General features: G+C 34.7%; 1 protein-coding gene across 1 annotated transcript; it reads left to right on the top strand.

Moving 5' to 3' along the window:
• Nucleotides 1–816: 816 nt before the first annotated feature.
• Nucleotides 817–13590, top strand: LOC121423147 (NADH dehydrogenase [ubiquinone] 1 alpha subcomplex subunit 6-like). The gene is made up of 3 exons (XM_041618451.1): nt 817–980; nt 9117–9232; nt 10396–13590. Exons 1-3 carry the CDS (start codon nt 842–844, stop codon nt 10522–10524), a joined length of 384 nt encoding a protein of 127 aa, XP_041474385.1. The 5' UTR covers nt 817–841; the 3' UTR covers nt 10525–13590.
• The last annotated feature ends 2032 nt before the right edge of the window (nt 13591–15622 follow it).

Genomic DNA, 15622 nt, shown 5'->3' with positions numbered 1-15622 from the left:
ATAGTTATGTACACAATTTAGTCACATGCAAATTATGAGAGAATTGATGTCCTTCATTCACTATTTCTTTTGATTTTCATTGTTTGAATTATACAATATATTTCTTACAGATTTGACAATAACTTAAGAACTGGCCTACTTGACTGAACATGTTAATCAAGCAATCATTAATTCCACATGTTCGGGGAGAAATAAAACTTTGTTTCAGTTGACAATGAGCAGAAAATTAGAACATTTCATATTTCATTTAATAAAAAATAAAAGAAATCTAGTGAGTCACCAGTTCCCTCATCTGCATACCGACCAGGATGCGCATATAACTATTTTAGTGAAATTAAGCAAAACTTTAAAATGTCATAACTTTCTTATTCTACATCCGATTTTGATGAAATTTTCAGTTTTATGCTTGTTGGATTTTTCTCTTTTTATTCAAATCAATTTTTTGTTGGGGTGGACTTGTCCAAGCCTGTAACATTAAGTTTTCATTTTCTAGAATTATTAGAATTCAAACATTATTTCAAAGGAACTGTTACAGAGCTTTGCTTTCTCTTCCCCATTTTATTTGATTCAGGTGTCAAATTAAAAGGCAGAAATTGAAATTTTTGGACATGGTCGTTTTTTAAATCAGATACTGCCCCCAAACCCGGACATTTGGTATTCTTTTTACTGACTCATGCGTGAATGAGAAATAATTCTAATTCATATCAGATGAAAGAGATGATTTAAGACTTCAAATGATACATCATGTTGTATTTACTCGTAGACATTGCAGATCTCTAGCTTATAATCATCATACTTTATTTTGGCCTTATTAGCGGTCCATATACCGTACAAAACAAACATGGCGTCCATTAATCAAGCAGCGAGGGCTGCGGCCGTAGCACGGCAAGTGAAACCGTTTATGTCAAAGAATCCAGATGAAGCACGAAGAAGGGTAATACAGCTATATAAAGCTTGGTGGAGAGAAATCCCTCACGCAAGTAAGAATGATTGTTTGAAGTGGATGAATTGTGAAAATCGTTATTTTATGTCATGTCCTGTGCATCGATATCTCACCAACTCCTCTGCCGATGGGAAGGGCGTCTGGCCTGGCTGGCGCGTGGCGCTGTCGGCTGTCGCGGTCTCGGGGCTCACCGGAATGTTTGGCCGGGTCATAACCCAGGGTAGGCAGGACAACAAGAATTTCAAAATGTGTTTGTTGTCCCCAAGAATGATATCAAAAAATTTCTTAATATCTAATTTGTCATGTGAAACCACTTAAAACTTACGTAAAATTCATTTAAACTGCAAAAAATAGCAATTTCATAGCACCAACATGGGTCGAAAAAGTCATAGACATCGCGGGTCCCTGTTAATGCACTGTCGTTACTATCGATAGTTTAAACGATCACGATGTGCTCGCTAAATGCGCGCGCCCGTCGGCGTCTGCTAGCCGTCCTCTGCTGTGACTCTCAAATAGCCCCGCATGTGCGATTTTTAGTCAGATCGTCCCATATGCTGTTTTTCGTGTTAGTACATAGATGCGTGCGCGTTTTTTGCGGACGCAGATCATGTACCCATCTCCGTCGTCTGCTACGGCTCTCTATATCAGTCCCAACTTGTGAAATGTGTTTTCTGGTGTATTTTCATTTGGTCTACATGCAGTTTGCCCACTTGTCATTTGGTCTAATGCCAAATGGGCTAAACCCATTTGGTCAACTAAATTGCCATTTGGTCTACACTTGGTCTAATTCTCATTTAGTGAAATGTCCAGTTGGTCTAATTTCAGCATAACCTACATAATTATATATTTTTTTACTTTGTCAAATACTGGTACATAAAATTGGCTTTATATCATGCAGTTCCACATTGTAAATATGTATATTCATTTGGTTCACATGCAATTTGCCCACTTCTCATTTAGTCTAATGCCGAATGGGCTAAACCCATTTGGTCTACACTTGGTCTAATTCTCATTTTGTGAAATGTCCAGTTGGTCTAATTTCAGCACAACCTAGGCTACTTAATTATATTTTTTTAACTTATATACATATATTTTAGTCTTCAAAAATTCTAATTGCCATTTGGTCTACACTTTGTCTAATTTACATTTGGTCTACACTACACTTGATCTAATTTTGAGTCCAGTCCAGGGTCTAATTTCAACATGACCTACATCATTATGATTTTATACTTTGTGAAATATATATTTTTTTCTTTATATAATTTCATTTCACCTTATAGTTTTAGCATTGGTTTCCAAATAAATAATACTTTAACAGTGGCATAATCATGATAATGGAGCCAAAAGTTTTGAAAGGTGTATCGGGTAAATTTATAAAGTTGTAAGCAGAAGCAAAAAACAAAAAACTGTTGAAGCGGGGGGGGGGGGGGGGGGGGGGGGGGGCGGTGTTAATTAATTTCCTTTTATTTTCCAATGCCAGATCAATCTTTGTTTTTGCTTGCTTAAGTTTTTAAAAATGATATGTTCTGTTCTATCTACAATTTTTACTAATGATCTTTTTTTACTTATTTTTTTCAGACACATTCGCACCCGAACCGACTCTACAAGGGAAGAGAAGGAATTATTGAACCCCTTGAGAATATACAGGTCAAGGGCTGTAATAGTATACAGGGGCACTTCCTGGGAGTTTAATTTCATTTTAATTATGTGTTTTCAGGATTTTTTTTTAGGATATCTAACATTGCAGTGAAAATTATTGCCCCTGCTGATAGTTTTTCAGCTGTGCATGCCCCTCCTTAATTTCAGTGAATAAGGTGTGGCACTGCCCTCTATGATTCATTTTGAATTTTAATGGGCTCCAAAATGCAGTAATTTATAAATGATAGCATAATCTTATTTTGATAAAGCATTTTACTTAACGGGGGGGGGGGGTGAATTTGACTACTAAACCAGCCCCCCCCCCCATGTCAAGGATTAAATTTTTGGAAAAAAAAGCATATATAAAATAGATATAGTTATTGCATATCAGAATATTATTTTTTCTTGATGTTTTCTCAATATCTCTAAGCTGTTATTGATGAATTCTTTCTTGAAACAAAAATAAGCAATTTATCCAAACATGTCAGTTTCATTTTGTAGACATATGCATTGAATTTACCAATTCAGAATATAAGGTATGCAATCTTTCATAAATGTTGATTTTTATCACTGGGGGAGGGCACATCTAGCTCAACCCCCCCCCCCCCTTTGAGAGCTACAGTCAAGATGTAATGAAAATATGCAATTTTCATCAAAGAATGCCCCCCCCCCCCCGTAAGGCCCTTTTTTGCTTGACAAATTTTCATCCTGAAAATGTGCCCCCCCCCAGGATAAATCCTGGATCCACCATCCCTGGTTTTGATTAAGTTTACATGTATTTTCATTTTGAAAAAAAAATTCCTAGAGATTTATAAACAGCATGATTTACACTGAACATTTCATACAATTTGTGCAGAAGAAATATTATCTTGAGAAATTTGGTTATTAAATTATGGAAGATATCTTTTGGAAATGAAATTACTTTATTGCAGTTATGTCTTACATTGTATTGTCATTTTACTTGATAGAAATTCATTATTTTTTATAACCATGACAGTGTTATAAATTCATATTTGCTAAATTGTAATAATCATTTTGATGTTCCTTCATCTTCATGAAAGTATGAATTCTAGTCATCTGCTTCAGTCTGCCCAATGAAATGGTTACAAAGGGCCGAAGCATCCCTTGTCATTTTTCAATAATTAGTTAAGTCAGTAGTCAAGTAAGGGGGTCAGACAGTTTGGCTGTATTATATTTAATTGTCTTACTAGTGTCAATTTACTAAACTTTTTCTGCTTGTGATTGAACCACCAAATTGCCAGATAGTACCATTTTGTTGGGCAGACATTAATATTGACTAGAGGACTTACTTTCCAAACCAACCTAAAGATAATATGATACTTCATGTATTACAGGGGTATATTGCCTCCATTCCATTGTTGGGATGTATGCTATGGGCTGGATAATATCATCTAACTTGTCCTGGAATAATCATTCTCTATAACAAGTTCACAGACAAACGGAGATTCCACTTCAGCAACTCTCAGTTGAACATCAACATTCCTGGCATTGGTGGGGGAAGCCAAAAATTTTAGGGGGGAACCGCCAAAATCTTTTGACCCCCCCCCGAAAAAAAAAGATAGTGACCAAATAATATCTTGGGGGGGGGGACACAGGAAACAAAATTGAAAATTGACAAGCCAAAAAAAATTAAAAAATAAGGTTATCAACAAAAAATTGAGGGGGATGGAATCGTCCCCTCCCCACCTCAAATTTAGGGGGATACTCCCCCCCCCCCCCCCACTTCCGCCGCCTATGATTCCTGGTGCTTGGAGATCTGCGAAAGGCATGCTATAACATCCACTTAAGTTCCATTTCCTTTCATGTTTTTTCCTCTTCTTAGTGAGCATCTCCAAGTGTTCATATTTTTTCAGTGTCCTTTTTTAGATTTATCAAACTCAGTTTTATTACCTGATAAAATTCTATCCCAAGAATTGAACACTTTGATCAAATTTGGAAGTTCAACTTAATGTAACTGACAATATACAACTGAAAATATATAATAAAAGGCAAAATAATAATTATGAGAAAAATAATAAAGAAAAACAGTTACTCAAATCAAATTCACTCAAAACCATACACTAATGTACTCTCCTCAAAAATCAGTTCTCACTTTTAGGTATTGATCATTCATTCAGTCAATAAAATAATAAAAACAGAGACAGGAGGTCCTCCTCAAAATAAACACAAACACAGTGTCTCACATACACACTACACATTAAGAGTAAAATCAGTTTGTATCTTTCGTGGGATTTGTTTTTATGTAAATCTGGATTCTTCTTGTTAGTAGGGCCTTAGGAGGTCACTCTGACTTGAACTTAAAACTTCCAATCTCAAGAAGGCAAGATATCTCAGTAGATAGTCATTGTCAAGATGTTTAGGAGTTCAATCTGGAGGTGAGGTTATTCATGATGGCATCTGATATTCTGGCAGAAAGAATGAGAAATAAAAAAGTGCATAAATACAATTATTTATTTTTTCAATGCAAATTAAATAAACGAGTCATTCAAGATAGTGTGTATTTTTTAGAGGGGGGGGGGGTGATGGCATATTTTAGTCCAAATTATTTTTATCTTCATTTTTTCCACTTTGTATTACCATTTATTCAAAAATTGCAATAAACATATTAATATATAAATGAGTTTTAATCTAGTTGGCAAAAGAAAAACCAGTGGCGGCGGCAGTGCAAAGAAAATGCCAGTAAAACTAAAAGGCAGTAAAGCACTGTGTCTGAGTGACTGACACCACGGCACTGACAGTGAGGTGAATGTTCATTTTCCAGTGCATGCACATTATTGCCCCATCATATTCACTCGTTTTCAGAAAATATTTAGTTATTCCTCATATGACCATGATTATCTCCTTCATGTCATTACTCTGGTGTTTATTCATAATTTTAAATTCAGGAAATCATTTAGCAAACAAAGAAAACAAAGCATTTCTTGACTGTGATTCCGTGTGATTCAAGTTCTATTTCATTTCTGTGTATCACACGTACGCACGTACGTGACGTAATCTTGATCTCTAATCTGCTAATTGTTATGTTAATTAATCATCCCGTGCGCGCGATTAAAATGGCTCGAAATTCGACCAAATTCAAGGGCAGCTCAGCTTGTAAACCTCACTGAGAAGGGCTTCCACAGCCCTTGCGATTCCCCGCGCTGCAATTTAACTGCAAGACACAGAAAGGAAATCAATTCAAGTTTCACAATCAACGGAAAATCCAGAACCCTTCGAGACCCATTTTGCAAGAAATACAACTAAATAAGGTAAGAATTGAGAGCAACTCACGACACTTTTGACTTACCGACACTTTCATGGTTATTTTTGGAAGATTTAATGGAATTTGGGGCACGAAAATGACTTTGGTAGCTCGCGAAAGTCCTATGCATTACGATGACATATTTTTCATCGCACGGGAGGACAATCACAAAGAGAAAATATCATATTCTTCCGCGCTGACAGGGGCTTAATTTTGACGATATCGCATCGCTATGCGATTTCACTCATTGACAAGCGGACGAAACTTACGTACAAATTTTGAGCACTTCCGCGACAGCGCCATCTAGTGACTACGGCCGTGCCTACCCAGGGGCAGGGAGCTGGGGCTGATTGCACGAAAGGGTCTTTTCAAGGACCGTCTTTCGTGTCGCCCATTTTTTATGATGCACCATGTGAAACGCATTTTAGATAAATCATCTGCAATTGCAAACATTTTATTCGTCCGTTAAAATAAGCAAAATATTTGTCTATGAAATGATGTGATATATCATGAAATTGTATAAAATTTTATTTAAAAGCAAGCTAGAGCTAGACTAACAAATCTTATTCTCTATCATAAATTTCAGAAACATACACCCGCTTATAATATATATAGCGTATCATAAAAGAGTGGCGACACGAAAGACGGTCCTTGGGCTTGGAGTTGGAGTTGGAAAGACCCTTTCGTGCAATTGGCCCCTGGAGCCCTAGCCCAGGACTCGTCCGTTTAAGTACACGGCAGACATAGGTCATAGATCTAGTCTTGAGGACTCCATGATGATGTCTTGTATCAATCTGACATATATTTCTTCATCATGGAGTCTTGAGCAGGGCTTCATATACCGTAGACAGGAATAACCGTCGTTTCTGGGGATTTATTCAACAATTTCTGACATTTTACTGTAATCCCCATTCACCGACGGTAAAGTGTCCGTGTGGGCTCCCATTTGTTATAACCCCAGCACCTTTGTCCGACCAGAGTCCAAAGTTTGAGGTTCTTTTACACATCGAGGTTACAATCTAAGGATATTTAAACTAAACATTCTTAATATTTAAATATTCAATTTTACAAAAATTTAAACGATATAGATGAAAATGCATGAAAATTATACTTTACCGATGTTTAGTTGGGTACGACACAGGAAAACAGGTCAGAATTGCAGCCAAACTATGAAATATTTATAAACAAACGCGGAGAGGGCGTCAACAATATACGAATGTGATATCGATATTGCATTCCACCAGCACACCTACAAGGCAATAATACGATACCATACACTCACGAAGACAAACAATTTTTTTTTGTTTTGTAATAGTATTTATTAATCATTGAGTTCAATACAAATCTACGTACAAATACTCATGGTATTAACATAATCATATACAATGGATAAATTCAATAACAAAAATTAACCATTTATAACCAATAACAATTCACAAAATCATAGATAATAGTTATAATCGCGATATATGGAGACATTAACGATAATGACGTCATTCAAGATGGCAACTTGCAAGATAAACCGTCAGGTCAGGAGAAAATGGCTTAGATGACAGATTTCTCAATCATCCAGTGAATTTTTTTATCAATAAATCCAGTCCAAGGTATGCAATTACTTAAATTATTTGTATTTCCCTGAATTTCATAATTAAATTTCGCTCAAAAAACAGTTTTAAATCGCGATCTATAAAACGCTAGTTCACTATACGTTGTCTGTAGTCACGGACCCCCAACCACTTCAGTCTATGTATGGTGAGTGGAGCCAAGCAACGCAGTTCAGCGGAACAACCAAAATACAGAGACTGAAGCTTTTGGTCTACATATACCGGTACATGTAAGAGAACGAAGTACAGTCACAGAGACGGATTTCCGTAGGTCTAGGAATTCCATCTTTTAAACAGAATCACATGAAATCATATACTAACCTCGTACTAGTGTGAGTGACATGAAAATAGGTTTATTTTATTAATTTCTACAACTTCCTACGCATTAAGGTTTTAAAAATGCTCACTTAAAAAATATGAAAAATTAACGTTTCTTACCTGACTGATGTTGCGTAGACCCCTCAATCCACATGTAAACAATGCAAAACAATGGCGTTGGTTGGTTGAGTTTAGTGTGGAGGTGGTGCTATCCATCGATATGCGATGATTTCCGCCAGGCTAAGCGAGAGGGATTCCACCCTCCCCTGTACAGCTCTCGTCATTCGATTTTGCTATTATTTGCACTGTATGTGAGATATAGATTCACAGAGGAAAGGCGTTGTGTAGTATTAAAATCTTACGAGTATTTTGTTTCAACATTGTTTGTTAGATTTAACAATTAGTACTTGTGCTTGTGTTTTCCTTTGAATGGATGTGGGTGTTAGTTTATTGGTTTTAATAATGTGTCTTTTTGAAAGCATTTATCATGTTCCTAAGCGCTCCTTACTTCATACCTTCGGTTTATTAAAAAAACGAGTAAAAATATAGAAACAGAAGAAGAAAGAAAATGGTATCTATATGGAATTCCCAATAGAATCTCCAGATATAAATGTTTTTTTTAGATTCTCCCCCCTTCCTATTTACATATATACATTATAATGCGACATACTACTACAAAATCAGCCTAAAAAAATAAGCCTGAATATAAATACACACCACAACAAAATAGAAACCAGCCTCATATATAGGTATTCACATGTATTAGTACATGCATAATATGTATGTTTATATATTCTCTACAGTTGGTTATATTTTCCGCTGCCTTTTATAAAGGCTACAATGGCCGGAAAATTTTCTTCTTTGGCGAATAATGCCGTTATTCGCCAAATGGCCTCGACCCTTGAACCGCTTATATATTACAAACTTCCGATATGCAATGCCGTTTTGAGAAACAATTTAAAGATAAAAAATATTTCACAAATATTGAAATTTATTACGTGTTTATAAATAATTAGCAGTATCATGTTTATTATTTATAATCACGTAATAAATTGTAATATTTGTAAAATAATATTTTTTATCTATAAATTGTTCTTCAAAACGGCATTTCGTATACTCCCACTTCAATAACATCCAACAGTCATCATGCCCATGGTCACACTTAATGCTGATGAAATTTCCTTCATCAGTATGTCCCAATCTGAAGTACTTGATTTGATTATGTGATATTCCTTCATTTCTCACTTCAACAATATCAGCTGGATATAACTTTTATAGAAGGGAGAATGATCCCTATTTTTTCTATATTTTGAAATGTACAGTGCTATGCGATATTCCTTTTATTTTACAGTTCAACAATATCAGCTGGATATAACTGTTAAAGAAGGAAGAAGTAAAGTGAAGGAAATGTTCATGAAAAACGCACACATCAGGGATTACAGAGTCGTCGATATGCTAGTGATAAAGGTATGTGTTTGCTCTAGATATTTGTTAACAAAGTAGTATTTCTTTCCTTAAGAACATCAATAAAAAACTTTTGTCATAAAGTAAAGCCCTTGCAAACCATCTACTGGATTAAAGATAGAGTTTAGTTCTGGTTGTAAATTTGGCTAATGGAGAAAACTCAGGTAATTATGAAAACTAAAAGCTGTTTATGATGCACCTTGGAATCACATGCATTTGCTTTACCGCTGATCACATAGATGAAAACAAATTTACTCAATATTTCTGAAGGTCACAAGTTTTGCATACAGATATAGGACAACATCTAAATTGTTGGTCCACAGTTTCAGCTGTTATTTCTATATTTTGAATGTTGGGATATTTGAGAAGTAATAACAAGTGGACCGATCTATCTTCCTAAATATCACCCCTCCCCCAAAAATGGTTCTATGGCATACAGTGATTTTTTTTTTAACTGAAGCTTTTGCTTATAATCCTTCATAGCATGTGAAATTATAATGTAGCAATTTCTGACTTACAAAATTAGTAAAAATAAAAGTACGTACTGCAAAAATGTCTGCTTCTTCATTATTTATGGACACTGTTGACACTGTGGATATGTTTTATTTCAATTTTGTTTACTTTGTCATTGACTGTCACTGTAAATTCTCTTTTATGCATCCCACTCAGATTTTATCCTTGGAAGATTTTAATATTGTGATGTAGATGCCATCAAAATATGCATTGATTGATAAACAAAAAGATAAATGATTCATGTAATTAAAGTTTTGTATGTGATTTTTTCTTTATTGACTTTTGATCTGTATTCATTTTTGTATTTTGTTTGGGAAGCCTGTCTGAACAGGTACATACAAATATTAATTTGGGCTTGTATGGCATTGATACCCATTTGTACTTCTGTTGTGCTATTAACTGGGGAGATATCAACTCAGATTTTATTTTAGCAGTTTATCAGTATAAAGAAACATCCATGTTAATTGATATTAGGCTTTATTAAACTTTATCAATGTTCATTTTCATAAATCATACATTAATTAAAAAAGTGGCTTGTATCTATCATCCTGTCAACTCTCTTTCCCACTTGATTCAATGTTTACCTTTTTCTGAACCCTGACCCTGTCATGATTCTTCACCCTTCCTCTCCCACTTTGACCTTTGACCTACAGGGAAAGATGGAATTAGAAGAAACGATCAAAGTGTGGAAGCAGAGGACACATGTCATGCGTTACTTCCATGAATCAGAAAGGCCGCAACAAACAGACTTCCTCAGCAAGTTCTATGGAGGGATGGAATGACAGCATATATATTTAGTTTTGTTCTTTTATTTCAGAGTTATTATTGTTGGCCATGTGGACAAAGGCTTGTAGAGCCATTTGAAATGCATGGTATTTAGGGCATTTGTCTACATGACCGATGCCATGTATGATACTAATTTGAAATATACTTGATATTCTTTGAAAGGCTTTGACAGTCTGGATTGCCTCAATTTGATTGGATGCATTTAAACTTCTTGCTCAGATCAAATCCTTCAGTGATCTTATAAAGCAGTTATGATGCAGGTGGTTCACCATGGTTGAAAACATTATTTCCTTGATGTTTTCCTGCAGAAAATGCATTTTCTTAGAAGCAATGGTCATTGGTAAAAATCACAAACTGGTACATGAAGTTAGGTATTCTTATGATCACTAGAAACATAAACAATCACAGGTTACAAGAAGAAACCAAAGAGCAATGTCGTCTAAAAATTCACAGTTGATTGATATTCCTTGTTTTGTGTCATTCACTTATTGATACATGGGAATAATCCTGCTTAGTTCGGTAGTTGAATGCACATTCCTAGAACATCTGGTTAAATTCACATACTCATCTCTTGGCAGATGTGTAGATGTTGGTTTTTATAGAACAGGAGAAACTCTTGTCCAAGAAGAATATGTGAGAAATAAGCTGTATAATAATAATCAAAATTATCAAAATGGATCCATTAGCCACAGAATATTTATTTGAAGTAACTGGGAAGCATATAATTTTGATAATTCTAATTTTGATCACATAGATGTACTGACATACACTGATTTTTAAGAGTGGAATGTTTACATCTGACGTTAATATTTCATGAAACCAATGTGCACTAATGTTATTCTATGACTCACTGCAGTCAGATCATCATCAGTTGGATTGTGTCACTTTGCCACATGGGGCCATTTTCATGGAGATTTTCAAGTCTATGTTCAAGAGTGACATCCATCAAAGACAAGCTCATTGATGTATGGGTTGTCCAAGAAGTTAGAACTACTGATGTACTGTGAAACTGACCCCTGCCGCATTGGACAGGGGCAGCCTTTATTGGGAGAAATGTGATCTCAAGTGTATTTCTGTGATGCAATTGTGAAAATATATAAATTTTCAAAAAGTTGAATAATTGACTTTGTATCCTTATTTTTACTTTCGTGTGTGCTAAATTTATGAAAAGGAAAAATGGATAGGTGAGACAGAACTTGTGGTGATAAACAACAGAAACATTATTGTAGATATTTAGTGACAAGAACAATTACAATATCTGTGCTGGAAATCTGATTGGAGAACAGGGGTAGGGATTTTGACATAGGTTAGATAAAAAGGAGACAGATAAAAAGGAGATGGAGGGAGGAGGCTGTGAAGAAAGAGAGATGAATGAGAACAGTAAGATGAAGAGTAAGGGCCCTGTATGCAAGGCAGGTGCGTGAAATGACTGTTTACTCTTAACTGATTGATTGGCTTGTAAAGATGTTGAAAGACCACACTGGTTGTTCAAGTGGACTATTCCAACATCCGACACCTTTCAAAGAATTTTGAGATGAGGCAGAAGATGTAGAATGACAGCAGTATGTGGCACAGCCTTAAAAAGTGGCTGAAGCTTCCCAAACAAGTTAGCTTGTGTGAAAACAGAAGAAAAGAGGAAGAAGATGAACAAAAATTTGAGTAAAAATTGGACAATAAGAAAGGAGTATTTGAATGATGGGAACACTAATGAAATCCGAACAAGATATGTGATGTCACACATGTGAATCTCCCCTCCTTGAGACTGAAAATCTATACAAAACATCTCTTTTTGCTTTTTCTGACCGTAATATCTTGAGGTACACTGAGTCATATAGAAAATCTTGGTAAAGTGTGTAGTGTACTAAATGAATGGGGAGGTACTACATGTGTGACACCACAAACCTTGGTTGCATTGTCAATGGGAGGAAGTAAAATTAGTATTTGCAAGCTCCCTTAAAGTTTTCTTTGAAACTACATATAGCTTGTACCCTTAAAGAAAAAAAACTTTCCTTGATCATGTATCTCACCATTAACACAAATAAAAGCAAATAAATAAAACTGCTTTGATATTAGATTTATTTTTTTCAGAAAGAGCGGGATGCAAGACATTTTATAACCTTCAATCAGTCAAAGTATAAAAAGATAGATACATCCTTATGTACACATATTTTTTTATGACAAAAGTATATACCTGCATACAGATGTATATTTCCAAATCTGTAGGCCTATATCCCACAATCCATTCATAAATCTATATTTGGTAATACTGTATGCTGCCTGAAGAATTATATTACAATGGGTGATTTCAAGTCCGGTGTTGGCCTTGGTGTTGAAATTTTGTTTGCTTCCCCTTGCTCCAAAACTTACTCAAGAGTTTGTAAAACTGATCCAGATCATATTGACATTGACATCTCAACAACTAGTGAGTGACTTTTCCGGACCAACTTGAATTTATGTTTGGTGTTATAATCGTGTAAAAATTGACCTAACACCAAGACCAAAAGGTCAACTACGAACTTGAAATCACCCAATGTACAGTTTAATGCTGTGAATTTTCACAAAGTGCTGTGAAATCACTGGAAATGTCATAATACACCTGATAATGGTCCAACTTAGGTCCTAGTAGGGTTGGGTAAAGAACATGTTGTTATTAGAAGTCAATACCAGTGTATAGAAAATATTAACTACTGTTTCCCCCATTGAACAAAATTATTGATGCTAGTTCCTTTGAAGATATATTGAAGTAAAAAATTGCTAGTTCCTTTGAATATATGTTGAAGTAAAAAAAATGTGCGGAAGGTGGAGGCATTACTGCACATTTTATATTTGCTATTATGGCAACTACCATGCTATTAAACGGGGCTCAGCAGCCAATCACAATTAAGATTTCCATGGTAGTATAATGGCAAAGTTGGACAGTGGTTTATGAAACTGACTCCAAGCCTGTTTAGGGTCCAAACCATTTTTGAATGATTTTTTTTTTAATCGCTGCTCTCCATCTTCTCTTATCAAACTCAAAGTTATATACATCTTTGAAAAAAATATATTTAGCATCATTAAAGGGGAAGTTCACCCTGAGAAAAAGTTTATTGTAAAAATAGCAGAAAAAATAATAAAAAATATTGCCGAAGGTTTGAGATAAATTCATCAAATAATTAAAAAGTTATTAGAATATCAATTATTTGATTTGTGACGTCATATGCGAGCAGCATTCCTAGCGAATGGTAAAAAATCGATGAGATGTCATTTTTTCAGAAAATTGAGAATGGTTTTCAATGTACCTTTTGTATATCAATAGACAAATCATTTCACACCCGATCATGAATAGAAAACAAAATTAAGTTATCAGGAACCATACAAAATTTGAAATTCATGAATTTTATATTACATAACACATGGGGCAGCTGCTCGTTTATGACGTCACAAATCCAAAATTTTGAACTCTAATAACTTTTTTACTCTTTAACGGATTTTCCTCAAACCTTCACCAATATTTTTTAATATTTTTTTCTGCTATTTTTACAACAAAGTTTTCTTCAGGGTGAACTTCCCCTTTAAGTCGAATAGTATATTCCAATTTTCAAAAGAAAAGAAATAATCTGAAGATAGTAATACGTACATACAAAGATGCATTTCATATATTACACATAAAAGAACAAACAAAATGAAATACATGTAGTTATATCTAAATTCCAGAAATTAACAAAAATAAAATATGAATAGTACAAAATAACAAATCATAATGCAGTACAGAACAATTGAAAAAGTGGACAAAGATAAAAAGTCAACAAAGGATGAGGTCCAAAAGCAAATAATCAGTATCTCGTTCATTCAGTACAAAGACATGATTCAATGAAATAAATAATGCTTTCATACGCCATATACACTACTCACCACAGCTGCCATTTGACTATTTTAAAGGTAAACATACAATTAAAATATGCAAGCACATGGAAAAACATGTATAATGTCTGTACTCTATACAGGCCCCATAATACAAAGTTATATAATGATCTTGAAATGCAATCAATGAATCATAGAAATACACCCAACAATCATTCAATAAGCTTCATGTAAGGAGGCCTAATTGAACGTTTCTTGTATCTTGACTACTAGACATTACACAATACGTAAATGTACAAATTCAATATTTTAATATAAATACTGAAATTCATCAATTGCCACTGAATGCACATAACATCATCTTAGAATTATATTAGGTGGAAAATTTACAACAAATCTAAAAATATATTTCTTTACTGAAGAGAAAGACAAAGATGCTTCAATCATTTCTACAAAATACAGATACAGTATTACATGTAAGAGGAGTCTAAAGTGACTCTTCTGGGTCAACCACACAATGTTTGAAAGAAGGCCAGATGAAAAAAAAAGCAAAATCAAATCCACTTTTATAATTTTCCAAGCAAGCCCTCGTCTGTGTGATGAAAATTCAACAAATTGTCATTTACAATATTCTACCTGTGCATAAAAAAAAAATCATGAAATAACAAAATTACAATTGAGGGAGCACTCTGCTAGTGATTTGACAAAATGAATTTAAAGCTTAACATTTTACATTGATATCTCTAGAATAACTTTTAATGGATTTCCATCAAACTTTCAATGTATGTACTACAATTGGTGATTTCTAGTACAGTGTTCGTTGTTGGTGTTGGGAGCGTGCAAGGCTGCTGAACCACTGGGTTCAGAGGAGTGATACCGACTGCATTATCGATAGCATATGACATCACGCCTCTGCGCTGCTGATCATCTCAACTTTACGCAAGAAATTCTTGACGACAAAAGTGAAATCTGGGAGAAATTGCAATACAATCTTATCATACAGCAAAGGTTAAAATCACTGCAAGAATCAGAAATTATAAATATTATTTTTCATTAAAATGTATAAAATCTAATGATTTGCGCTCATCTTAAGAAGATTCTTTTATGGGGGATGTTTCATTGTGTTTGCCGCCTGTACGTGAGCTACATTTCAACACCAAACTTGAAATCATGATTTTCACAATCCCTGGGGTTGATGAATGGAGAAATTACACATAAATCGTCAACACCAGCTGTAATGCTCGGGTTCAG

Source organism: Lytechinus variegatus, chromosome 10, assembly GCF_018143015.1.
Source record: "Lytechinus variegatus isolate NC3 chromosome 10, Lvar_3.0, whole genome shotgun sequence".
NCBI classification, from domain to species: domain Eukaryota; kingdom Metazoa; phylum Echinodermata; class Echinoidea; order Temnopleuroida; family Toxopneustidae; genus Lytechinus; species Lytechinus variegatus.
This window is presented reverse-complemented; position numbering and strand designations above follow the sequence as displayed.

Bases quoted from the DNA above. Each gene is read 5' to 3' on its own strand.
- LOC121423147 (XM_041618451.1), top strand. From the start codon at position 842: ATGGCGTCCATTAATCAAGCAGCGAGGGCTGCGGCCGTAGCACGGCAA. The intron at 981-9,116 runs GTAAGAATGATT...TTTATTTTACAG, and splicing joins GAGAGAAATCCCTCACGCAA to TTCAACAATATCAGCTGGAT. The intron at 9,233-10,395 runs GTATGTGTTTGC...TTTGACCTACAG, and splicing joins TCGATATGCTAGTGATAAAG to GGAAAGATGGAATTAGAAGA.